This window comes from Podarcis bocagei (genome assembly GCF_964188305.1).
Source record: "Podarcis bocagei genome assembly, chromosome: 6".
Lineage (NCBI taxonomy): Eukaryota > Metazoa > Chordata > Lepidosauria > Squamata > Lacertidae > Podarcis > Podarcis bocagei.
The window spans coordinates 94,108,711-94,134,743 of record NC_138130.1 but is presented as its reverse complement, the minus strand read 5'-3'; the positions used below and the strand labels follow the sequence as shown (position 1 = coordinate 94,134,743).

The 26,033-nt window shown below is 46.1% G+C and overlaps 1 protein-coding gene across 4 annotated transcripts in view; it reads right to left on the bottom strand.

Annotated features, from left to right (window-relative positions):
- The window catches only part of GRM5 (glutamate metabotropic receptor 5), a 346,127-nt gene that overhangs the window by 87,572 nt on the left and 232,522 nt on the right, over positions 1–26,033 (bottom strand). For 2 of the 4 annotated variants that reach the window (XR_014008886.1, XM_081197312.1), the window contains exons 8-9: positions 24,073–25,012; positions 674–769 (exon numbers count right to left, since the gene is read on the bottom strand). Coding sequence is in view for 3 of the 4 variants with exons in the window: in XM_081197312.1 (XP_081053438.1) it covers positions 674–769; positions 24,073–25,012 (1,036 nt within the window). In the remaining variant the exon portion in view is untranslated. Of the gene's footprint in view, positions 1–673; positions 770–18,181; positions 18,283–24,072; positions 25,013–26,033 lie in introns of all 4 variants that reach the window. The other 2 variants (XM_081197314.1, XM_081197313.1) reach the window with 2 other exon arrangements.

Genomic DNA, 26,033 nt, shown 5'->3' with positions numbered 1-26,033 from the left:
CCTGACTCGCCTCAGGCTCCAGACATGCAAAGGAACTTCTATTGTACTTTTGGGTGGTGGGTACTTAAGACATATTTGTCTATGCTAATCTTATATCTGAGTCTTGCCCTGCCATGTCTGCTTATGCTAATCTTGTACCAAGGACTTGTCTGGACATGTTTGCCAAGGTTAACCCCTCCCCTTTTGTGACACGTCAGTGATGTAGCAATGATGCTGTACGAACTGTATTCTGGGATATGGTGGGAAAGTTTTAAAAGTCTTTGTCACCCCATCCTCGGGGTTCAAATTTGCTCTTTGAACCTTTTGCACAATAAACTTTGGTCTACAGCTATTTGCTCCGGTTGGCTGGACTCCTTCCTTTATTCTGCAGAGACCCACGGGCTCTGCCCGACGAGCTGGGTGACTGAGCAGCCTCACACCTAGATTTTTCCGTAACATTACAGACTCAAGAGGAGACCAGGTTGGCTTAGCAACCCTGTTTGCAGGTTCCGACAACATACAAGGCAACAAGGAGCGGTGGTGTCTGAGCTTCTACAGACATATCGTATGGGATGTACAGCGCTGACACATTGAGGAGGTGGGTTACAATGTCTCTCGAGATGCTCCTCCGACTGACAGACATCTCACACGGCCTGGGAAAGGAGGGGGTTGCGGCGCTCATGCTTTTGCTTACCTGCTCATGGTTGCTCTCCCACCATTTCCCATACTCCCTTTTGGAGTGAAACATTCTATTTCCGACTTGTGCTGGGCCAGCTTCCGGCCTTTGTACCTAACACATCAGGACGAGGACAGGAGCAACAAAAACAGAGAGAAGTGACCATGTGCTCAGGAGTCACCCTGTCGTACGGCGGCTGTGCAAAGGGAGGGAGAGGAAGGCACATGCACATATCACAGTGAGCCTCCCAAAGGCCTCTGCTGCCATAGACCTTGCAGCCCTAAGTGTGGACCACTTGGTTCCTTTGGTGTGTGTCTGTGTGTTTGGCAAACAGGATCCAAAATACCAGCCCTTTTACCATGTGATATACGCTTAGGAACCCCACCCCAAGCAAAGGGGGAATGGAAAGATTGGGAGGAGAAGTTGTAGGAAGGAGAAGTTGTAAGGGAAATGTGCTCCTCTGGTGAAAATCAGCCTCTCCTGGGGTGCATGTGCTGATTGAAGCAGCTACCAGAAGTGGAGGGGATTATTCCACATGCTGACATGGGATTCCACCTTGGAAAGTGTAGGCAAGGATAGGGAAACTGTGGGCCTTCAGATGCTGTTGGAACCCAGCCCCAGCTAGCCCCAGCCAGCATGGCCAATGGTCAGGGATGGTGGAAGTTGCAGTTTGGCAACATCTGGAGGGTCAAAGTTTCCCCATCCTTGGTGTGGGCTATGTTCAGCACCTGCTGGTGGTATTCCATTTCTTTCATTAAATCCCATTAGTACTTAGTATCATTATTTAAGTGTCCTCATTAGTAGCATCTAAATAACAAAATATAATAGGGATCCCATTTACTGGCTATCAGTTAATGTGTGGGGAAAAGCCAAAAGGAGCAGGAAACCCATAGGTGAGAACTGAGTTAGTGTTGCAGGAAAATAATATCAGTACCGCCGGTGCTTGTATTGTGCTTTGGGGAGCAAAATTGTGGGGACTATGGGTGTGGTGGGAGAGATAGCTGTAACACACTCATTGAGAGGAGGAGTAGCTTCCCAGATATGGCTAGACTCCAACTCCCATCATCACTGACCACTGGCTATACTGGCTGGGATTGATGGGAGTTGGGAGTCAAACAGCATCCAGAGGGGCACAGGTCCTCCATCTCTGATCTACTGCGTCCAAAACAACTGGCTTCTCAGCTCCAAATATACCCAGAGCAGCCAAAACGGAGCAGCGAGATTCAGAACGCACGTCAAAGTGGCATTTGTGATGTAGCCGGAGCATCAATTAATATCTCTGACCAATTACTGATTCCCCCAAAGCAGTGTTCTGTGCAAGGTTGTGCCGAGATTGCAGGTTATAAATGAGAACCATGCAGGGTAGACAGAGAGATAATATGCATACGTACTAACTCAAGTCGGGGTTCCTAAATGAATGAAAAAGCTGAGGCACTTTGGCTGCAGTTGAAACCACTGAAAGATACAAAGGAAGTCAAACTGGATCACAGGAGTCCTCTTCCCGAGACAAAGGAGCCTTCGCTCATATTGGGAGGGAAAGAAAAGCGCCCAAGAGGAAGAAAGGAACCAAGAAAAAATTACAGATCATGCCCTAGGGAGGGGAAAATCCACAAAAGGACACCATGACATCTTGATACTGAATGCAGTGTGAACCTCTGTAAGCATAGTGCTGTTTTGGATCATCACCACAAGGGCAAAATGTATTCTCTCCTTCAAGGGTGGGAATCTGTGGCCCTCCAGATGTTTTTAGTCATTCCCTGAGGAGGAATTGCAGAGTGTAGAGGGGAGGAGAAGAGAAAGATTGCTTGCATGAGCTGCCTTTCGCTCACTGCACACATTGAATACAACCCACAGAAAAACCACATGATACCACCTCCAGTAATCTATTTCTGACATGCAGTGAATTCATTCTAGCCAGGGATTAGAGCAGAAAATTAGGGGGAAATTCTGGTGATCCTCTGGCTATTGCTGGACTACAGCTCCCATCATGCCTGCTGGCTGGGCATGCTGGAGTGGCTGATGGGAGCCGGAGTCCAACAGCAGCCACAGGGCCCCAGGTTCTCTGCCTGTGGAATAGAAAGCATGTCCGCTACAAACAGGTTTAGCCACCATTCCCTCTCCCTAGTGAACTCTGGGCATTGTGGTTGTACGAGAAGGATGAGGGATCCTGAACAGAGAATGTTTGGCACTCACACCGAATTGCAGCTCCCAAAAGTCTATGGAGTAGATGGTATAAGTTCGAAGTGCAGGTATACTCTTAGCATTACAGTGGCATTCGGCTATTATCAATAAAAACCAAAGAGTGAAATACATAATTCTACTCTGGGTGCAAGCCTCAAAACATGTGTAGCAGTAACTGGTGCATGAAAACCATAGATTTGTCGTTCCAAGGAGGAGAGGAGGGCAGAAAGACCACAATTCTGCTATGATGGAATGGCTCTGCTTCTCAAACCAGACTTCGTTGCCATGAAATTGTGGAATTCTGAAGTCCATGTAGACTGGGATGAGGAAATCCTGTAGATTTGAATTCATTATTTAAAAGCTGCAATTCATGACCATACTCTGTTGTCATGTTTGTTGATAAAACTTACTAAACACAATGGAAAACAAGACCTGCAGAGTCTTTGGGGGCAGAGACTCAAAGTATGTTCTTAAGTACCTGGAAAACACTTTGCAATGCATATGTGGGCACCATAATAACAATTCTTTAGCTCAAGCATGTATCAAATGAGTCAGTGGGGGATATGTAATTGGAACGTGGAAGCTGAGAGAGAGGACAGGCAGCATGCCTCTGAATATCAGTTGCTGGGAATCAAAAATAAAGAGTGTCTGTTGCACTCAGGTCCGGCTTTCAGGCTTCCCGTAGACAACTGGTTGTCCACTGTGATAATAAGTTCTTAAGTTTTTAAAAGCAAGCACATTGCACTGGTAGCAATTAAAAGAGGAGTTATTCATGTGCACCACTGCCAGACCTATCCATAGGACCTTCTCATTTTATCTCTGTGGTCTGTGTAAACCCTTGGGGTGCCAAACTCCGTAGTGCAAGGTCTCAGCATCAAAAGACCCCTAGAACTGAGTGTCAGGATTGCAGGTGAGAATTGCCGGCTGGTGCGCAAACTTCACACATCGCAACAACTGAATTGTTCAAGTTTGTTCTTATTAAAAGCAAATCACATTTCAATTTAAAACCTTCCTCTCAGGCTAGCTTTCTCCTCCTCCTCCTCCTCCTGAAATCTCTTTCTGAATCCTTTCAATAATATCCATTTAATATCTAGGGTTATCTATGTAACGTGGCTGTTTCATAACTGTATCATTAACCCCCCCTCCAATAGCATTTGTAGTTTGGGTCAAGGGTATTGACAATTCCATAGGAAATCCTTAGAGAATCTCCCAGAAGCACAACTAATAAAGCCGTTTTAAGTCTGTGGTGATGATATGCCCCAAGATAAGTCTCTTTGAAGAAGAACATCAAATTCTATTCCCCCCGAGGAAGGCTTTAAATTAAAATGCACGGGTTGTGGTTTGCAGAGTGCTTACAAATAAATGTGTAGCTCTGTTGCACCTGCCTTATGGAAATTCTTGTTCAGTATTGTTTACAGTGACTGGCCGTGGCTCTCTAGAATTCCAGACAGGGAATCCTACCTGGAGAACCCAATGGACATTTGCTCTGATTCAGCAGTAAATATTGAGGGGTTTTTCTAGGGGAAAGCAGTGGGGCAAGGACAAAACTGGATGAGCCCTGAGCTGTGGCCTTTCCCCATGGGGAACCCTGCACAACCAGGAGTCCTGATTGTGTGGAGCACCTACACATGCACAACTGTCACTGGTAAGTGATTTATTGCCCTGTAATTGCCCCTTAATTACCGTATTTTTTGCTCTATAAGACTCACTTTTTCCCTCCTAAAAATTAAGGGGAAATGTGTGTGCGTCTTATGGAGCGAATGCAGGCTGCACAGCTATCCCAGAAGCCAGAACAGTAAGAGGGATCACTATGAAGCGATCCCTCTTGCTGTTCTGGCTTCTGAGATTCAGAATATTTTTTTTATTGTTTTCCTTCTCCAAAAACTAGGTGCATCTTATGGTCTGGTGCGTCTTATAGAGCGAAAAATACGGTAGTCAACCTCTGCTGCCTGCAAAAGGGGAGGGATGGATGGAGCTACTCTCCTAGTCTTTATTTTATAGTGAAATACCAGTATTGCATTATAAAAGGAAAGGGGGGGGGAGAGTTAAGCAAGGGGAAAACAGTAATTAAAGCCTTTCTGCCAGGGGAAATTAATCTCCAAGCCATTCTGAACAGGAAGCAGCAGATCTGTTGACAGTTCTGCTTTTGGTTAAAATCACAGTAGCCTCTCAAAGGCCCAGCAGTCTTCTGATTTAGCTTCATGGAGACACCATAGGACCACATGTCATAAGACAATTCGAAGGGTAAGGCTTCCTGCTCTCGGACAGAAATGGCACCTAAGGGCCACCCACACATCCCTGCACCTGTCTGTGACTTTCACCCTCCCCCACACACCTGTGCTACCTTCCTAAGAATAGGGCAGCCCAATTGCGGTTGGGGGTGGACTATGAAGTTCTGGTATTTCGAACATAATGCTATATGCATAAATATTAATAGAGGAATTAAGGTAAATGCATAGTGAGCGGTGATTGGATGAGCCTTTGAAAGAGAGTTTGAATGCTGATGGCAATGAACTGTGGAGAACTGGCCAAATTGACATACAAATTGTGAGACAAAGACAACTGTGACTTCAAGGAGGAATGGGAACTTTACACAAATCACTTAAATTACCGGTATGTAGGTGACTGTATGGTTTGATAATTTGTTATGTGGACATTGAGCAATAAAAATATATATTTTTTCCCAAAAATGAATGCTGATGGCAAGTCAACCGTGAGAGTGGAGTCAGGGAATAGGTGACTGATGGCGTGGAAGTTGATGGTGGATGAGAAGCAGACTTGGTCTTTTAAATAGGATCTGTTTTATAGCAGCCAATGCAATAAAGTAATGTGTTTAGCCTAGATAAGAGGAGACTGAGAGCCGATATGGCAGCCATCTTCAAATATCTAAAAGGCCAACATATGGAAGACAGAGCAAGCTTGTTTTCTTGTGCTGGGAGGGGGGTAAGGACCTGAATCAATAGCTTCAAGTTACAAGAAAAAGAGACTCCTTTCTTGGACATACATCAGGAATAACTTTCTTGGATAAACATCAGGTAGAACTTTCTGGTGGCAAGAGCTGTTTGACAGTGGAACAGACTCCCTTGGGAGGTGGAGGAGTATTTTCAGCAAAGGTTGGTTGTCTATCTGTTGTGGGTGCTTTCATTGAGATTCCTGCATTGCTGGGGCTTGGACCTAGATGCAGTGGCGTAGCGTGGGTTGTCAGCACCCGGGGCAAGGCAAGTAATTTGCGCCCCCTAACCCTAACCCCCAGATGTTGCGCCCGGTGCGGCTGGCCCCCCCTGCAACCCCCACGCTACGCCACTGCCCAGATGACCCCCAGGCTCCCTTCCAACGTACAATTCTACGATATGAGATAAAGAAAGTTGGGTGTACACCAAGGAATCCTAATAATAATAATAATAATAATAATAATAATAATAATAATAATATATTATTTATACCCCGCCCATCTGTGGGTGGCTTCCAACAGAATATTAAAATACAACAACCTATTAAACATTAAAAGCTTCCCTAAACAGGGCTGCCTTCAGATGTTTTCTAAAAGTCTGGTAGTTGTTTTTCTCTTTGACATCTGGTGGGAGGGCATTCCACAGGGCGGGTGCCACTACCAAGAAGGCCCTCTACCTGGTTCCCTGTAACTTGGCTTCTCGCAGCGAGGGAATCACTAGAAGGCCCTCGGAGCTGGACCTCAGTGTCTGGGCTGAACAATGGGGGTGGAAACGTTCCTTCAGGTATACTGGACCGAGGCCATTTAGGGCTTTAAAGGTCAGCACCAAAACTTTGAATTGTGCTCGGAAACGTACTCATTTATTGCTTCTGTTTAATAAATCAATTGCATCGCACCACATGCCTCATATTTGGTTACACCGGGGTGGAGTATTCCGATAAATATTACCTGTGGAGGCAGCAGGGAGGTTATGTAAATACCCATCCAGAACTCATCTCAGAGCTAAGAGTGGAAAGGTGGTATAGAGCATCTCATAGCAGGGGGTGGAGGTGCCATGACAGGGAGATTTTGGCTCTGCTTCTCTCCCCTGATGGAAGTATCAGCAGCGGCTAGGTCTCCACTGGTTTCAGAAGAGCCCGAATGACACCATTGCTTCCCCATCTCTAATAAGCATTGAAAGAAATACAGAGTTTCCTACGCCCACGTAGTTTCAAGAGACCCCATTTAAAGCCAAGCGTACCATTTCATTATCTAGTTGTTTAGTTGCATCTATGGGAGTAACCCTTTAAAAATAAAGCTGCTGCAATTAGACAATCACGTGTAACTGCCGCCTGTGCTTTACACAAGCAAAAAATGATTTCCCAGCTCCCTGCGAAGCGGTAATCTACAGGCAGAGGTCTTGCACGTATCTCCTCCTGAAAAGTGTCACTATAGAATAGATTACAGAGTGGCAAATTCTTATGATAGAATACCTGCAACTAGCAAAATTGAAATAGAAAAATTAGAGGAGTGTCAAACCAGAAGGTATATAGGGAATGGAAAATATTTAAAGAATACTTAAAAATGTACTGTACGAACAATAAGATACTTGCAGAAATAGAGTGATACTGGTAACCAAGAATTACATAAAATATAATAGTGGATTATATATACATACACAAAATAAAATAATATGATCTGCAAGGGATACAGATAATATAAGTGGTATAATGAGAATTATTGGAAGTTATATATTTTAATCTGTCATGTAAGTGTAATATATTGTATTTGTTTATGTTTGTTTCTTTATCTTTTCTTATTTCATCGTTTCCATTCATTTGCATCATTTTCTGTTTTATATGTTATGTAACTTGTGTATATTTGTCTATGTGAAAATTAATAAAGATTTGATAAAAACACGAAAAAAAAGAATAGATAGTTTCTATGACCCGTTCACAGGAGATCAGCATAGACATTGAAATGGCCTCATACTGTGTTTTTCAGTTTGAATGTATCAGCATCAGAACATACTGTATAGCTTGCTTGCAGAACACAACAGAGTGGCTGGTTTAGCTAAAAGCTGGTTTAGGTGACATATCGGACAGTTCCCTGTCTGGTACACTTCATGTTTTGCTTGAACGATGCCTCTAGTTCACTTCAGAACCTCAGATATATAAGCTAGGCACCAAAGGGGTCTTTAAACTAGGGTTACAGTTGCCAAAATGGAATGCCTAGTTGCAATTTTTGGGGCCAGGCGGCTCAAAAGTCGTATTTTTCAATATGGCTTTTAGGTTCCTGAAATCCATTCTGATTGCACAGATAAAATATAACGGATAGAATTCTACGGGATGTGTTGCTAGTGTGTGAAAACAGGCAAGATCCAGGGATCCCATAGGCATGCACTTCCAGATGGTGGAGACATCAGGCGCCATTCTGGTCAGGAGCCATTCAGCTGCCTGGGCATCTTTACTTGGTTTTAAGAGACCAATAAAGGTAAAGGGACCCCTGACCATTAGGTCCAGTCATGACCAACTCTAGGGTTGCGGCGCTCATCTCGCTTTATTGGCCGAGGGAGCCGGTGTACAGCTTCCGGGTCATGTGGCCAGCATGACTAAGCCGCTTCTGGCGAACCAGAGAAGCGCATGGAAACGCTGTTTACCTTCCCGCCGGGGTGGTACCTGTTTATCTACTTGCACTTTGACTTGCTTTCGAACTGCTAGGTTGGCAGGTGCAAAATGCGCCTGGCAAATTTCAAATACTATTTCCTGGCACCTCTAGTTCAAAGAACAGCTCAGATAGCAGCTCTCAGAAACTTGCCACTTTCCTGAGATTCCCAAAAGACCCACGAAGAGCAGATGTGGATGAGCTAGCCCAGCCTCCCCCAACCTGGTCTTTTCTAGATGCTTTTGGACTGCTGCGCCCATAATCCCTGACCATTGTCCATGCTGGCTGGAGCTGATGGGAGCTGGAGTCCAAAAGACCTAGAAGGCACAATGAGACTTGGCATCTCTCCTTTCCACATACCATATATTTAATTAGGGTTTAATAAAAACCTATTTAAACATTAGCCCACTCCCAAATTGATCTGGGTCTGGGGTGGGTGGTCCCTGGGTTGGCCTAGTCTCAGGGCCTGGGTCAGGGCAATGGGCCAGATTGCAGGGAGGGGACATCTGAGCACATGTCACCATGCCCAGTTGAACATTATGGTGCAGCATAGAATTAAAGAACCTTTTAATGAGGGTGAAAGAGGAGAGCTCAAATACGGTCTGAAGCTCAACAGCAAAAAAACGAAGATCATGGCCACTGGTCCCATCACCTCCTGGCAAACAGAAGGGGAAGAAATGGAGGCAGTGAGAGATTTTACCTTCTTGGGCTCCATGATCACTGCACATGGTGACAGCAATCGTGAAATTAAAAGACTCCTGCTTCTTGGGAGAAAAGCAATGACAAACCTATACAGCATCTTAAAAAGCAGAGACATCACCTTGCCGACAAAGGTCTGTATAGTTAAAGCTATGGTTTTCCCAGTAGTGATGTATGGAAGTGAGAGCTGGACCATAAAGAAGGCTGATCGCCGAAGAATTGATGCTTTTGAATTATGGTGCTGGAGGAGACTCTTGAGAGTCCCATGGACTGCAAGAAGATCAAACGTATCCATTCTTAAGGAAATCAGCCCTGAGTGCTCACTGGAAGGACAGATCCTGAAGCTGAGGCTCCAATACTTTGGCCACCTCATGAGAAGAGAAGACTCCCTGGAAAAGACCCTGATGTTGGGAAAGATTGAGGCACAAGGAGAAGGGGACGACAGAGGACGAGATGGTTGGACAGTGTTGTTGAAGCTACCAGCATGAGTTTGACCAAACTGCGGGAGGCAGTGGAAGACAGGAGTGCCTGGCGTGCTCTGGTCCATGGGGTCACGAAGAGTTGGACACAACTAAACGACTAAACAACAACATAGTGGCAAAAAGACCACATTATGATTCAGAAAGTTCCTGATTCAAGAATCGTTACTGTGAACTCATTGAGAAGCTTCAGTCAATCCCCCACCCTCTCAATTTTGACTTAGAAAATGGGAGTGACAACCCTGAACTACCTTCCAGACCTGTTGGAAGGATTTCAACAAGGTAGTATATAAGGGCTTGAATTCATTAAAGAGTGATAAATATACCAATATAGTTTCATTTTTTTAAAAAAGTTTCTGAACTTGGATTTGAAGCAGTGCACTCCATTCATTCAGCCAAACAATTTGTATCACTCTGTCAAAAACGGTTTAATCAAATCTATGCCATGGAACACTCTCCGGCATGTAAATTAAAATCCATTGTAATCATAGTGTACGAGAAGCTCAATTCATTATACGATGGAGCATTTTTTTAAGAGCAATTCATCAAAATCGTTCAGATCTAATATCCTTCACACAATTTCACAAAGACAACCCAGCTATTCCTCTGCAACCCTTAATTTTAATTAATCACATTATCAAACTTGTCCAGAGAGGTACCTGAAATAAATTATCTATAAGGAATGAATGAGTCTGACCATCAAACAACCTCCACACTCCTAGATTCTGTGGTACAGCAACCTGCGAGAAATATAAGCCATCCTCAAAGGAAGGTGAACACTGCAAGAGTTGGATGAGAAGGGTGGCTCTGATCCAGTTTAAGCTGCTGCAACTACTTGGTGCATAACACAAATAACAGAGTGGATGGGGATATATATCCCTAATAACCACAAAATGCTCATCCAATCAGTGGGAACGAGGGTTGGATGAATGCTATCAATTTCAGCATCTCACCATATCCCCAATCTTCATTTTGGATCTCCACATTTTCAGATCAGTTTGTGATTTATTTTTTTTAAAATAAGTCCTCGTGAAAATTCACCAGCATTTTAATGTGACTTTCTCCTAATGTACATTTTTGTAAGCAATTTACCTAATGTACACATTTTTAAAAAACCTAATAATAAAGACTTTATGAATATTTTTTCCACTAATATATATGCATCATTGTGCACAACTAAAGCAATAACAAAAAAATGGGGTTTTTTTTGTACACATTACTTGCTGCAGCACAAAATTTGGAGAAGTGTGAATTTTTTGAAGGGTGGCTATTGTTTCAGTTCACATATTGCTCTGGAAAGTGCAACCTAGTTAGGTTCGACTTTAAATGCAGGCTGAAATGAATTTCTCCTTCATACTTAATGGGAACCATGGTTCCCTGTGAAGGGAATTGTGAAACCCCAACAGATATCAAAGTGCATGTGAGATCCACACCGTCTGAATTCCTTGTCACTTCTTCTGTTTTCAATGTCCAGGAGTGAGTGACGTCACTGGAAGCCCAGGTAACATCAGTGGCTAGAAGCACTTCACCCCCAACTGTGTCTGGTACGGCAGTTCAGCCATTCCTGGACCAGGAGAGCTTGACCCCGGAAGTTCAGGCACTGGTGACTTCAAGATTGGATAACTGCAACACCCTCTACATGGACTTCCCGATGTTAGAATTCCTGCTCCATGATTGCAGTCATGGGATTGTTGTCTTTCACATGACAGTATATGTTTTCACTCCACAAAGTGGGAAGTGACAGAAACAGGATGTTTGTGTTACTGTGTTCCATGAAGCGGGACTATTGTCCTTTGTTTTTCTTCTCTTTGCTGTCTGATGCTAGAGAGAGAGGGAGCCATGTTGCAGTGCTCTGTGTGTGTTTATATGTAAATAAAGTAGATTAGCCAAAATGCTGAATTGCTGAGGTCTGTCACGCAAGTTGCGCAAACTCTGCGGATCCCTAAGTGTGCTGGTGTTGGTTGGCATCGGTTGCTGTGATGTTTGGGCTGAAGAAAGCTTTTGAAGCTCCCGAACGATTGACCAGGAGGGAGGAAACTTGCCTGTCAGGCATGTGTCTCTGCCAGAGTCCTACTCGAGTGTAGGCTGAACTCCTGACACCCTTGTGGTTGGTCCAGATACTGCAGTTAAACCCTCCTCTGTGAACCAGCCTATTGCAGGCTGGATTGTCCTCCAGCCACCAATTTGGCCAATGGTGGCAGGAATTAGGGGGCTTTCCCCCTGGGCACGGGACCAACTGACCAATAGTGGTGCTTGGCCCTGCGCCCAAGGCAAGGATAAATTTTCAGCTTGCTGGGCCTTTGGCCTCTCTCTCTCTCGCCACTGCAGTGCTTTTGCTGAGAGGGAGACCCTGTCAGCATATAAGACCTCTGTTTTGAGATCTGGTTGCTGATTTGTTAACTGAGCCTTGTTCAAGGTGTTACTATTGGTATATAAAGCTCTTAATGGCTTGGGACCAGTTACTTGAGAGCCAGTGTAGTGTAGTGGTTAAGAGCAGTGAACTCGTAATCTGGTGAACCGGGTTCGCTTCCCCACTCCTCCACATGCATCTGCTGGGTGACCTTGGGCTAGTCACACTTCTTTGAAGTCTCTCAGCCCCACTCACCTCGCAGAGTGTTTGTTGTGGGGGAGGAAGGGAAAGTAGAATGTTAGCCGCTTTGAGACTCCTTCGGGTAGTGATAAAGCGGGATATCAAATCCAAACTCTTCTTACTTGCAGTATCATCTTACCCCATATGTGCTCACTCAGCCACTTTGATCTGCAGAACTGTTACAGGTACAGTGGTACCCCGCAAGACGAATGCCTCGCAAGACGGAAAACCCGCAAGACGAAAGGGTTTTCTGTTTTGGAGGCGCTTCGCAAGACGAATTTCCCTATGGGCTTGCATCGCAAGACGAAAGCCCATAGGGAAATGCTGGCGGTCGGGAGCAAAGACTTTCGCCCACAGCCGGCCTTCAGAAGAGGACCTCTTCTGAAGGCCGGCGGGGGGCAAAAGTCTTTGCTCCCCCGCCTGCCTTCCCCCCCGCCTGCCCCGGGCAATCTTAAAATGCTGGCGGGCGGGAGCAAAGCGTTCGCTGCCGACCCCCAGCATTTTAAAATCTCCAAGGGACAGCAGAGAAGTCTCTGTCCCGGGGAGATTTTAAAATGCTGGGGGTCGGGAGTGTTCGCTGCCGACCCCCAGCATTTTAAAACGCTGTTCCGAAGCGGGGGGCGGGAACATCTGCCCCAGCCGCCCCACTTCGGAACGATGTTCCGAAGGGGGGAGGTGGGGCGGGAACAGCTGCCCCAGCCGCGCCACTTCGGAACGATGTTCCGAAGGGGGGAGGGGGGCGGGAACAGCTGCCCCATCCGCCCCACTTCGGAACGATGTTCCGAAGGGGGGAGGGGGGGCGGGAACAGCTGCCCCAGCCGCGCCACTTCGGAACGATGTTCCGAAGGGGGGAGGGGGGGCGGGAACAGCTGCCCCATCCGCCCCACTTCGGAACGATGTTCCGAAGGGGGGAGGTGGGGCGGGAACAGCTGCCCCAGCCGCCCCACTTCGGAACGATGTTCCGAAGGGGGGAGGGGGGCGGGAACAGCTGCCCCAGCTGCCGGGCTTCGTAGCGCTGCTGCGAAGCCGGGCGGGGGGGTGGGAACACCTTCTGAAGGCGGGCAGGGGGCAAAAGTCTTTGCTCCCCCCTGCCTGCCTTCCCAGGGGCTTTTAAATCGCCCCGGACAGCGGAGAAGTCCTCCGCTGTCCGGGGCGATTTTAAAATGCCGCCCGCCAGCATTTTAAGATCGCCCGGACAGCGGAGAAGTCCTCCGCTGTCCCAAGGTTTTTTAAAATGCTGGGGGTGGTAAGAAAAGCCCTTGTCCCCCCCCCCCAGCCTTCAGAAGAGGTCCGGGGACAGACTGTCCCCGGACCTGGTCTGAAGGTGGTTTCCCTAGGAACGCATTAATTGATTTTCAATGCATTCCTATGGGAAACCGTGCATCGCAAGACGAAAAACCCGCAAGACGAAGAGAATTGCGGAACGAATTAATTTCGTCTTGCGAGGCACCACTGTACCACATAATACTTGTTCCGCTTTAGTTGAGATTTCCTGCATTGCAGGATCCCTTCCAATGCTACCATTTTATGATTCCATAACTTTTTAGTGTGACAGCACCCACCTTTGGAACTCCCTGCTTATTGACAGCAGGCAGAAGCCTTCGCTGTTCTCTTGCCAGTGCCTGCTAAATAATATTTTTCTTTAGGCAAACTTAACCAGGCCCTTGGATACTGGCATGCTTTAATCTTTTTCTTTGGTGGTTTTAATTATCTTCAAATTCCTCCAGCTGTTTCTAGCTGTTTTTATTTATGACATCATTTCTTATACACCACTTAGAGGTTTGTCTACAATCAAGTGGCATATGAATTTTGTTAAATGAATAAATGTTGCTGAAGTAGCCTAAATAGCACTATCTTTGCAGAAGAGGGAAGTATCAGATAGACCAGAGCAATGCCAAGATTTGTAGAAGCACATTCAAACTCTTTTGAATGAAACCATAACTGGGAGAGCCCAGCAAGGAAGGAGCATTTCTCAGTCAGGTGGGGACTAAGCATGCTCAGTAGTCGCAGAGTACTGACTGACAGGCGGGGGCAGCAGCACTGAAGATAGACAACCAGGGTAAAATAACAGAATGGAATGCAGTGGAGTTTCGTGAATGGTGTGCATGTGGAATGTGCACTCGACACTGCAACATTTTGTTGCAGCCCCCACCACCTATACTTCTAAAACGATTCTTCCTTTTTTCTTTTACATGCGCTGCTTCATTCCAGGGGTCTTTGTAATCTTTTAAATATTTCCAGTGTGGTCCGCCTATAAACCAATTAAGTGCTGCTTTGTCAAAATCAGTTTTGTCTCCTCGCCACACCACGCTCAGATCCCCAGGGATCTGGATATTTGCTCTCGCTGTCGCTGGCAATTTTACATCTGTGGACTCTATCTGCCAGTGAGGTTTTAGATTTGGATGGCTTTAAAAGGGGGGGGGGATTAGACAAATTCATGGAGGATAAGGCAAATCGATCACTACTAGTTGTGATAGATATGTATTGCCTCTGGTATCAAAGGTATGGAGTACCCTGCTCTATACTGAGTCAGACCACTGGTGCCTCTACTTCAGCACTGTCTACACTAGCAGGCAAAGGCTCCTCCGTGTTTCAGGCAGGTGACATTCCAACCTCGCCTAGGGATGCTGGGATTTGAACCAGGGACCTTATGCATTCAAAGCTCTACCACTGAACTACAGTCCTTCCCAGGAGCATATTGCTCCCTATGCCTCTGAGTACAAGATTGCTATTGCACACATGCTTTGCTTGTTTCCCAGGTACAGCTGGTAGGCCACTGTGAAAACAGAATGCTAGAACAAACCAGCAGTAAATCACACTGTCAAAGCTGGACTTAACTCTTTATTAGCCAAAACATGTACTTCATACACTTGGCTGAGTGTCAGGCCTAATGAGCACAGCAGTTCATCTCTGGTAGGTCTGGCCCCATAGATCTGTTGCTCAGACTGAAAGTCCCTGTCTCCCCAAAGCCGTCTAAGTCCCGTCCTCTCCAGGGCCTTCACCAAGCAATCAGAGACTCCGCCTGCTTGCTGCCTGCCGTTGCTCGGCTCATTTCAGCTCTCTTCTGGTTCTGGGAGACAAGGGCGAGGGAAGCTTGTTGCAGCAGGAGGGGGAGACACCTGTGACTTTTCAGCAGCCTCTTGGCCTCTCTCCTCTCACTCCCCTGTTTCAGCATCTGCCTCTTAATTCTGGATTTGTCGCTGCCACAGACTCTCCCAGCTCACTAAGCCCTGTTACCTCTTCAGCTTCTGACATCTCCTCTTCCCAGTCCTCTCCCATTGTCTCCCCAGGCTCTGAGCCGTCTTCCCTTGGTGGTTCCCCAGCTGGTTCCTCCCACCATTCCTCTACATGCAACCAGTCCATGACAACTAGATGCGCCTTTGGTCTGATCCAACAGACCAACGTTTTTCAACATTGAAAAAGGCTGCTTTGTACAGACCAAGGACCCATCTAGCCCAGCATCCTGCTTTCAGAGTGGCCAACCACATGCCTATAGGAAACCCACAAGCAGCACTGGAGTGAAAAAACCCCACTTGTGATTTCCCCACTTGTGATTTCCAGCAACTAGCATTCACAGGCATACGCTCAGTGGAGGTAGAACAATAGCCAGCATGGCTAGTAATGATTGATTCTTAGGTCCTTACGGGTCAAAGAACAGCCATTCATTTTTATATCGGACACAACGGAGAAGGCCTTTTCAAAAATGATGCCCACCATGTCCAATATTTGCATGTGTATTAAAAATGCAGCCGTATCTATGCCTACATGCAATTGCTATCCAGTAAATCAGGGACATCATTTCAATCAACTAGCAGATCCTTAAACGGATTTACCTGAACAATTAAACAACTCATTGCTTTATTGAGTGGTCACAAAATTTAGCTTGCAAACTTGTCAGCCCATATCCTTGATAAATGGTAAAGGCACACAGCTCAAGTGCAGCAGAACAAGCTCCCAAAGCACTTTTTAAAAAATCCATTCCCTTTGCAAGGGCCACATGTTAGCTGTCATGCGCTGAGAAGGTTAAGTTCTATTCTCTCCAGGTGAGAGCAAGCAAAACTCAAGACTGCAGCCCTGGCTAATTCAGGGGCTGTAATTGAGACCCTTAACAAACAGAGGGAGGGAGGGAGGGGGAAGGAAAAGTCACAGGCATAGTAACCAGACCAGGGTCCTTCATAGGAAAGCCCCCTGGCTTTTTCCACCGGATGTTTTTCAGCACAGGTGCGTTGTTGCGGGGGTGGGGAGTTGTATGGGTGATGACCCTTAAGAACTGCAGGAAAGTTAGAAATCAGCGGATGAAGGTGGGGAAAGCACAGTCTATGCCCCACCCATCTGACTGGGTTGCCCCAGCCAATCTAGCCAGCTTCCAACATATGTGAAACCATAATAAAACATCAAAACTTCCCTATACAGGGCTGCCTTTAGATGCCTTCTAAAGGTTACTTATCTCCTTGGCTCAAGGAGTTGCAGAATTCCGTACCCTCCGGTGAAAATAGGGATGTCCCAAGGAAAAGCGGGACATTCTGGGATCACATCAGAAACTGGGATGGCTTCTGTAAATCTGGGATTGTCACTGGGAAATAGGGGCACTTGGAGGGTTTGAGATGGGCTTCAGGGGAGATGGAGCATTCAAAACAAACACATCTGCTCAAATGACTGCAAGCGGAATTGAGGTGAGCACAACATGCTGTAAGCAGGCTCCTTCGCACCGATTCTGTTCATACCCCCAAACCCTAGCTGGTCCTCTGCCCCATTTACCTATGGATCTGATGAACCGTCAGCCAGAGAAACAAAAAAATGCTGATATTACTGTCAGAAGCCTTGATTCTGGGCTGCAAAGTCTTCAGCTCAGTTGAGTGAGGCAACTCGGGGGTTCAAGAACATTCGACAAAGCCTTTGAGATTTCCCCACGTAGTCAAAGGCAATGTTTGCAAGCCCTCCAGTCATTTTTTGAATGGAACTGAGGGATAGCCACGCATTCCTAGTGGGTTCTCTCTCTCTCTCTCTCTCTCTCTCTCTCTCTCTCTCTCTCTCTCTCTCTCTCTCTCCACTAGGTGGAGTCTTGCCCTTACCGCAACTGTTATGGCCCAGTGTCTCTGCTGCCCTAGAACTTTACAGGACTCTTGCCTTAAACTGCATCCTACGCAGAAAGGAAAAGGAGAAAAGGCCACGCAAACCTGCGCTCAGTTTCCTGCTTTTGTTCGCTCTCATTCTCAGCCTGACAACATGCCAACTTCTGAACGGAGCCCTGGCGCTATCTCTTTGACAAGCCTTTGAAGCAACGTGGCCGGGCCACCAATTAGCATCAAAAGAGCACTGTACTAATGATAGAGGTTCTTCTATGCCCTGGCGTGACTTAAACTACATGTTTCTTTAAGAACTGGCATGACTCACTCCTTTACAACACTCTGTACCATCTAAATATAACCACATCATTCCAATTCAAAGCCCCCTCCCAGTTTTTTGTTTTGTTGTGTGTTTTTTTTTTTGCATTATTTTGTTTTGGCTTCCAGTCACTTCAGTGTTGGCTTGAATGGATTCTTGAGCCGGCTGCCAAACATCAAACAGACCCATGATTTATACTTTGGAATTATTTACAGGTTGATCATTAAATAAGAAGCGGTCTGCGTTCCTGCGCTTGAGAAGGTAATCTGCCAAATTTAACATAATAGAACGCTGTCCCACCTGCTGTTGTAAAAGTTTGACAGACTGACAGCTGTTTTCTGGAAGAGTGGTCTCTAGGGTTTTGTAATGGGTTCCTTGGCAGGCAGGCATCCAACAGATGAAGCTTTCCCTAGCCCGGCAGTTCTGCTCCAAGAGAGGGAGCCTTTCAGCCTTTCCAAAGAGTGGTGCGCCGAAACCTGTCCTCCAATTTTGTGAAAAGTTTCCCATTCCTGCAAAAGAGGCTCCTGCCTCTTTCGCTCTGCCTCATTGTCAGGAGGAAGCTAGGAAATTTCTTTACCATTTCTGTGCGTTGAGCTTACCTTATCGCTGCAAGGTGGCTGGGGGTGGTGCGTGTCTTTTCCTGTCCATTAACCATTTCTGCAGCACTCTGCAGCCTCCACGGCTGCCAGCGTTTCCTGATCTGAAAAAGCCCCATGGGAGCAGTTACCTCGTGACATCTTCCCCCTGGGCTTCATCTCGAAGGGTGGGGAAGCCAGGGGAAAACAGGCAACTGAGATCAGTGCACCTGCTGATTTTGTTTTCAAGGGTGCAATTGTACAGCAAGGTCTGCTCCAGCTCAGCAGGCTAATTCTCTGGCTCAGCTGCTGTTAAGTCCCCAACCCTGTCTCAACTGAAGATACACCAGAGTAACTTGCTCACCTGAGCTCTGCCAGGGCCCAGCCGGCTGACCTGAAATCTGTTGAAAGGGGCATTCTAGGTTGTGATAGGGGTGGAACCAAAAAGGGGAGATTTTAGCTGGACCCTAAGCCTGTGTAGCTCGGTCGTATGACCTGGCAACTCAGAGTAGAACATTATTTTAAAGGCTTGTTTTCCCTCTGCCAGGCTTAGGAAGAGCAGCAGGAACCCTGCTGCTGAATGAGTTTTGGATATGGCGTAACTTTACGCTGGCTTAACTTACAGTGGCTTCTTGTGCCACCTAAGCAAAGTCCTTCCTTTTGAAAAGAATTCCCACGCCAATGGCTTTAAAAGACTTTACTTTGAGCCATCCCACCATCCCTTCCTTACAGGAAAGTCAAGAAATCGTGGGCACCCAGGAAGAGTGTCGACTGTGGTGTCATGGTTAGATCACTGGACTAGGACCTGGGAGACCAGGGTTCAAATCCCTGCTCAGTCATGAAGCTCACTGGGTGAACTTAGGCCAGTCGCTCTCAGCCTGAACTACCTGACATGGGATAAACTACCTGTTGTGAGATAAAATGGAGCAAGGGGAGAGCTGTTTACACGACCTTGAGCTCCTTAGGGTGCAAATGTAATAACCAGTTCTGGCCCCTCTCAGGTAGGCACCATTGCCATGACAGTGGAACCTTGGGTTACGCACCTCCCCCTTTGTGTATGCTTCAGGCAAAGTCACAGAAAGGTTTCCGCCAGCCGCACCTGCGCGGAATTGGGCTACCGCCACATGCACCTGTGCAGAACAGGTGCCTCTGGATACGAATGTTTCAGGTTAAGAACAGACCCCCGAAATGAATTAAATTCGTATTCAGAGGAGTTCATGGTGAGTTCCAGCACCTCTTTTTTTCTAGAAAAATAGCACTGGTAATAACTAACAAACTAAATACTGGAGAGATGATTCCTAGGATGAACCAAAGGGACACTTACAAGCACCATAAAGCAACCTTGAGGCTAAGGTCAACTTAGCAAAAAACAAAACAAACACTCAAATCCAAACCAAAAAGATTTCAACCCACCTATGAAAATGTCGCTGAAATTTCCCCTCCCCTTATTTTCAAATGCAGTTCCCTTTATTGTTGGTTAATGGAAAACGGTAGAGAAAAAGAGAGGAGAGATTTTCAGCACGTCACTGGTGCAAAGCACAGTCTAAGGCTGGAATAGGGAACTTGTGGCCTCACAGCTCCCATAAGCCCTGGCCAACAGGGCCAATGGTCAAAGATGAAGGGAGTCAGCGCCCCACAACATCGGGGTGGGGTCGGGGTGGCACCAGGTTCCCTGTCCCTGATTCAGAAGTAGCAGCTTCAGGTCTCGAGAGGAGGAGGAAAGTAACAAGTATGGAAGCTGTGTGGCCACAGGAAGTGATGTCAGCACGAGGACAGTTCAAGTTCAGCAGACTGTTAAGAAGCGACCAGAATAAATAATGACAGGCGAGGAGAGGGGGGGGGGGAGAGTCAAAGAGTAGGAAGGAACGGCATGCGAAGAGCAAAATTTATACTAGTTGAATCACTTGGAAAACACTCATGGAAATTCCAAAAATAGCTCCTAATGATCCTATCTACTGAATGGTGAATGATTAATTTCTGGTTACGAAGCAATTATGTTGTCTTTTCACAGTGCAGGGAGCTACAGTAAGCCCACAGCGTGCTTGACAATCGGCAGAGAGAAAGGGATTTTGGATTAACAGCTTCAAAGACAAGAGGAAGCAATTTGCACTCCTTGTGTTTTTACAGGCTCTTGTTTGTCTCCTTCTGGCATATGCGCGGCTGACTCAACAGGTCTGGATGGGCCAGTGATTGAGCCTGCCCCGTATTTCCTTTTCCTTTGCAAGCAGGCATGTCAGTACTTTGGACTGGAAGGATGGCTGACCTACTGTACGTTTAGCTGCACATCTGCAGCTTCTGGGTCTTCAGGTTCTGCTTAGTCTAATCATGTCACGTTTCAAATGCATTGTTGATACTGATCTTGAAATGCTCTCGAAACATGTTCCTCTTATCTTAAAACTTATCCCCCTCCTCTGCTCGGGAAGGTCACTACAATCTGCTAATGGAACCCAGTTAGCTTTGCTGGGCCTCATGCTTATCAGCTTGTGACATACCCTCCAACATTTCTCCAATGAAAATAGGGATGTCCTATTCAATGATAATAATAATATTAATAATACCCCTCCCATCTGACTGGGTTGGCCAGTCACTCTGGGCAGCTTCCAACATACCCATCAACATTTCTCTGATGTAAATAGGGACGTCCTAAGGAAATACCAGGATTAAACCAGAAACCGGAACGGCTTCTGTAGATCCAGGACTGTCCCTGGAAAATAGGGACACTTGTGGGGGTCTATTGTGGTAACACAGAGGCTGGCTTTTTCACTCATGGCACCAGTGTTGTGGAATGCCCTTCCTGGCTGAAATGCAAGAGGCCACATCAATATTTTGCTGGCTTCTGATGACACACTTGTTTAGTCCAGCATTCCTTTGAATTGAAATTCTGAGTGTATTGTTTTAACTGGGGGTTGTTGTTTTTTGGTGGGGGGCAGCCAACTGCTTTAATTTTGTCATGTTCTTTAATCGCTTGTTTCATTGTATGTTTTAATTAAGCTTTCTTTAGTGCCCCGAGGGAACTGTTATTGTGCATTTTAATCATGTACTGATGTTAAAGTTGTAAGCCACACTTAGAAGCAATTTTGGCAGTATGAATAAGTACAAACAAGTGATGCTGATTACTTTTATGTATTTCTGTTATTGTTTGGTTTACCTTGTGTAATCAACGGTTGCCAACCTTTTACCGGCCAGTGGGCACATTTGGAATTTTGTGCAGAGGAAGTCAGTAACAAAATGGCTGCCGCAGGAATGTGGCACAACACAAAATGGCAGCCAAGGCTACGTGGCATAACACAAAATGCCGACCACAGATAAAAGAGCAGGAGAAAAGAGCCAAGGGCTACCAAATGGTGTGGAGATGGAAGAAAAACACCTGCACCAGCCACCGCCACACATACTCACAGAGAGAAGCTCTTTGTACCTCTCCTCTGTTCAGAATGGGAGGGTGGGCAACCAGCACTGGCATGCAGTGGCGTAGCATGGGGGGTACAGGGGGGGTGGCCGCACCGGGCGCAAATCCACGGGTTAGGGGGCACAAATCCGCAGGTTAGGGGGCGCAAATCCATGGGTTAGGGGGCACAAATTACTTGCCTTGCCCCGGGTGCTGACAACCCACGCTACGCCACTGCTGGCATGCAGTGGAACTTGGGCATGCCTAAGAGGGCATGTTCAGTGTAGGATTGCTTAAGCCTGTGCAATGAGGAACTCAGCAAGAAGAGCCAACTATTTCCAGTGCATTGCAGGGGTTTAAAAGGATTTTTACTGAGACTTCTTGTGGGTACCAGAGAAAGTACTGGCAGGCACACTGGTACCTGCTTTAAGGATATTAGATGTTTAATTTTCCTGAAATGGGAATATTGATTTGAGTTGCTATGTGTATTTAAAAAGGGGGGGGGCGTCATCAAGGTACATCTCTCATGTGATTGGCTAATAGTCCCATGGGAGGTATACTTTGACTATTCGTGACAGTCTCTCTTTCTGTTACTGGTGGCTGTTACTGTATCTCTGTGGTATGTGCCTGTGAGGAGAATACAGGACACAGTAAAAGACAGTGTGTCTCTGCCTGTAATAGGTCAGACAGAGGGTGGTCCCTATAATGTAAACAGGGAGACTTCTGTCCAGGAGATTTCTTTTAAAGCAAGAACTCTTTGCTGAGCTAAAGAGCGAAGTGGGAACTGAGATTGGACCCATGTTTGTATGAACATGAGAATGTAAATATGTTCTTCATTTAAATATTTATTAAAAGAATTTATTCAGTTACCCAGAAGAGTTATTAGGGTTTTTTCTTTCTTTCTGTAAGCTACTCTGCCACTTGACATCAAGTTTATTTTTTTTCCAATTACCCAGTAATAACAACCTGCACATTGGTGACCCCGGCTGCATATTGTGAGCTACCTTCATCCCAGTTTCTTTTATTCAGGGTCTAGCATATGAATTAAAGCAGGATCTGGGTGCCCGTGGTTATCCAGGTGTTGCTGGACTCCAACTCCCAGCATTCCTCACCATTGGCCATGCTGGCTGGGGCAGCTGGGAGATGGAGTTCAGTGACACCTGGAGGGTGACAGGTTCTCTCTCAATTAAAGTCCAGTCTATTTTAAGTATGATGCATAGGCCTGAGTTGCATGCGCCCACATCCCACAACGCAAACTTATGTAGCTCATGAAGTGTGTGAAAGATGCAAGCGTTTGGGAGATAGATGCAAATGACATGGGTCTTTTCTGTTATCCCCCAGCAAAAATATGGTGGCAAAGACACCAGGGACTAGCCTCATCCATTGAGTTTCAATATGCACATACCAACAATAACCGGGTAAGTCAACACGCCAGAAAGAATGGGCTTCCAGAAGAGCATGTGCAGAAGGCCAGGCAGCCATCTTAACAAGAGATTACAGGACTGCTATGTTAAGTTATTCTTTCAGAAGTGGTCCTTTGCATACATTCAGTGCTATATTAGCTGTTCTGTCCAACTAGTGCTGAAAATTTCTCATCCTTTTTTTTTTTTTTTTGCAACTGTTCCCCATCAAATAATGAGAAAAGAAATTGCATTCAAAAATTATGGGAAGAGAAAGTGATCAGTGAAGCTCTCAAGGATGGGGAGACAGGATTTGCTTCATGCTTTTATCATACTTTTGAGGTGGTTGAGGGATGTTGTGTGTGTGTCCTAGCATTCATTCTGTAAATCATCTCACCAGTGGGCTGCGCCCTGCACCCTTCCCAGGTGCCCATGCTACAGTTAAAGCTCATAGGAAGACATGATGAAGCAATTAGATCAGGAAGTGTGGGCAACTGGGGAGGCTGCAGAATGCTGGAGAAATATTTATGGAGAGAGAGAGGAAAAAACTCCACACACCACCCTCAGACACCTCACAACAATAAAGTAAGCTCAAAAGTCTGAACTCACTGAAATTCTAAAGTGCCATGAGAATGAATGGGGGGAAATTGAAGTCTCTTTCGCAGGGGAAGGATAATTTCAAGAAATCGGAGGACAGGTTTCAACACAGCACAAGACTAAATTATTTGCCTTCAACTGGTGGTTCCGGGGTCATAAACGGATCATGATCTGACCTAGCATGGGTTGTATCAGTGCTATCGATATAAGCAGAAAAGGCTGATAGAAGGAGACAGAGATAAGAGAAAAGTAGGAGACAGAGGAAAGAAGGACAGATCTAGAAAGATAAAGCAAACATAAAATTAATTTGAAAGTTAAATTATTCAACGCAGCTCCCATGTTGCAGGTTGGGCTGAAAGGTGGATTCTGAATCTTAAAGGTAGAATCCAGCTAGACCACCCAGAATAATTTCACCCTTGTTGGGATGCAGGGCAAGGCCAGGGTGATCAAATTCAGGATGGTCCCTCTTATCCCTTCTCCTGCAGCCCCTGGAAAACCTGCACTCCAAAGCCCTTTATATTAGCAAGCGTTACCTTAGAGTCTCTCCAGACGACCCCCGCCTTTTCCAAAGGTTGACCAAGCTGCTTGAGCGGCTGGTGGCAGAAGATGACTTCCCGTCCCCCACGTGCATGCGGACCACAGTCGAGGTGGTGAATGCGCTGCGCACGTTCCTCTCGGGCTTGGCAAGGATGATGTAGACCTTTGGCACGAACATGCAGCCAAGAGCCACCGTGGCACTCAGGCTGACAGAGAAACACATGGTGATGATCTTATAGTTGCTCCCAAAATAGATCGGCACGAAAGCCAGCCAGATGATGCAAGTGGTGTACATGGTGAAGGCGATGTACTTGGCCTCATTGAAGTTGGCGGGGACGTTTCTGGTCTTGAACGCATAGAAGGTGCAGCTCAAGATGAGCAAGCCATTGTATCCGAGGGGAGTCACGACCCCCAGGTTGGTGGTGTTGCAGATCAGGTACACTTCTCGGATGCTCGGGTAATCGTGCTTTATATTGGGCGGCTCCATGATGAAAAGAGCAACGATGATGCCCAGTTGGACGCATATCAAGATAAACGCGATGACCAGCTGGGCACAGGCGCTCATGAAGCGAGGTTTCTTGGTGCAGATCTTCTTCTTGCTGCCGGCAAGGATCCTCGCGATGCGGTTTGTTTTCGTCACCAGCGCAGAGTAGCTCATAGCTGGGGAGAGGCCAATGCCGATTCTCTGAAGGTAGCAGTAGATCTGCTGAGGCTTGGCGATGAGGCAGAAAGTGCACAGGTAACCCAGAAATATGCCGGCTAAGATGATGTAACAGAGTTCTCGGCTGGACGACTTGACCACCGGAGTGTCGCGGTACATGATGAAGACCGCGGTGACAAACATGGTAGCCAGGAGACCCAAGCAGGCGAAAACAACGGCAGCAATTGGTTCCGGGTCACCCCAGCGGAGGTACTGGACTGGGATTAAATCACAACCTGGCATGGAGAGGAAGGGAAAATAAGTCAGTGAGGAAGAAGCCTCGGAGTAAAGAACCAAAGGCATCTGTGTATAGAACAATGGCAGCGAGGATTTTGTATGCGCAGAAGTGGAAGGAAACAGCAATACCCCACAAAGTAGAATGGATTAACAAACTAATGGACTATGCCAAAATGGCAAAACTAACTGCTAGACTAAGAGACTCTAACAAATGAGGTGTTTGTAGAAGACCATAACCCCTTTTCGGATAACTTAAGTAAATGCTTTAATTCTTTTTCAAGACGAAATGGATTTATATCTCGAGCAACAGAAGAACAAATTTTCAAGTTTATATTTTATACTTTGCTAATGTTAGAAACAAATAGGCAGCTCAAAGAGCTGAGATATAATGTCTTGTCAAGTGATATGGGAAGTCACAGAAAAATAAGAATGTGGTTTTTTTAAGATGCATTATGGAATGTAAATTCCCCTATGCCATTTGCCTACTCTTTCGTTTGGGGGAGATGCAAAACCTCTGCAGCAGACACAGCTTGCGTTTTGCCATCTTGTTCTTCCAGAATGTGTTAACACAGACACCCATACACGTAAACCCTTGCAGTGGGCATGTCAAATGATTATCATTTGTATTGTTATTATTTAAATGTATATCCCACCTTTCTTCCCAAAGGAGTCAGTGAGGCAAATGCACAAAGGATTAAAAACATCTAAAATGCAGGTGCAAACTGGGAAATTGTTTTGGAAAAGGGAGGTCTACAGCAGATGCCGAAAGGCAACAGAGATGATGCCTGACTCATACTTGAGGAGAGGGAATTCCAAAGGAACTGGCCTGTGCAAATCCAACTGGGAATTCAATGTCCACAAAGAGAAATTTCTCAGAAAACCACTTCCCGCTTTCCTTACTTCATGCAGATTTCCTAGTTTGATATAATCCTCCTCGGGGCAGTTGACCTTCCCAGCAGCTCCTTGATTGTTACTCATAAAGCTGATATTTGATTGCTCTTCTAAGCTTGTCGTTGCTGT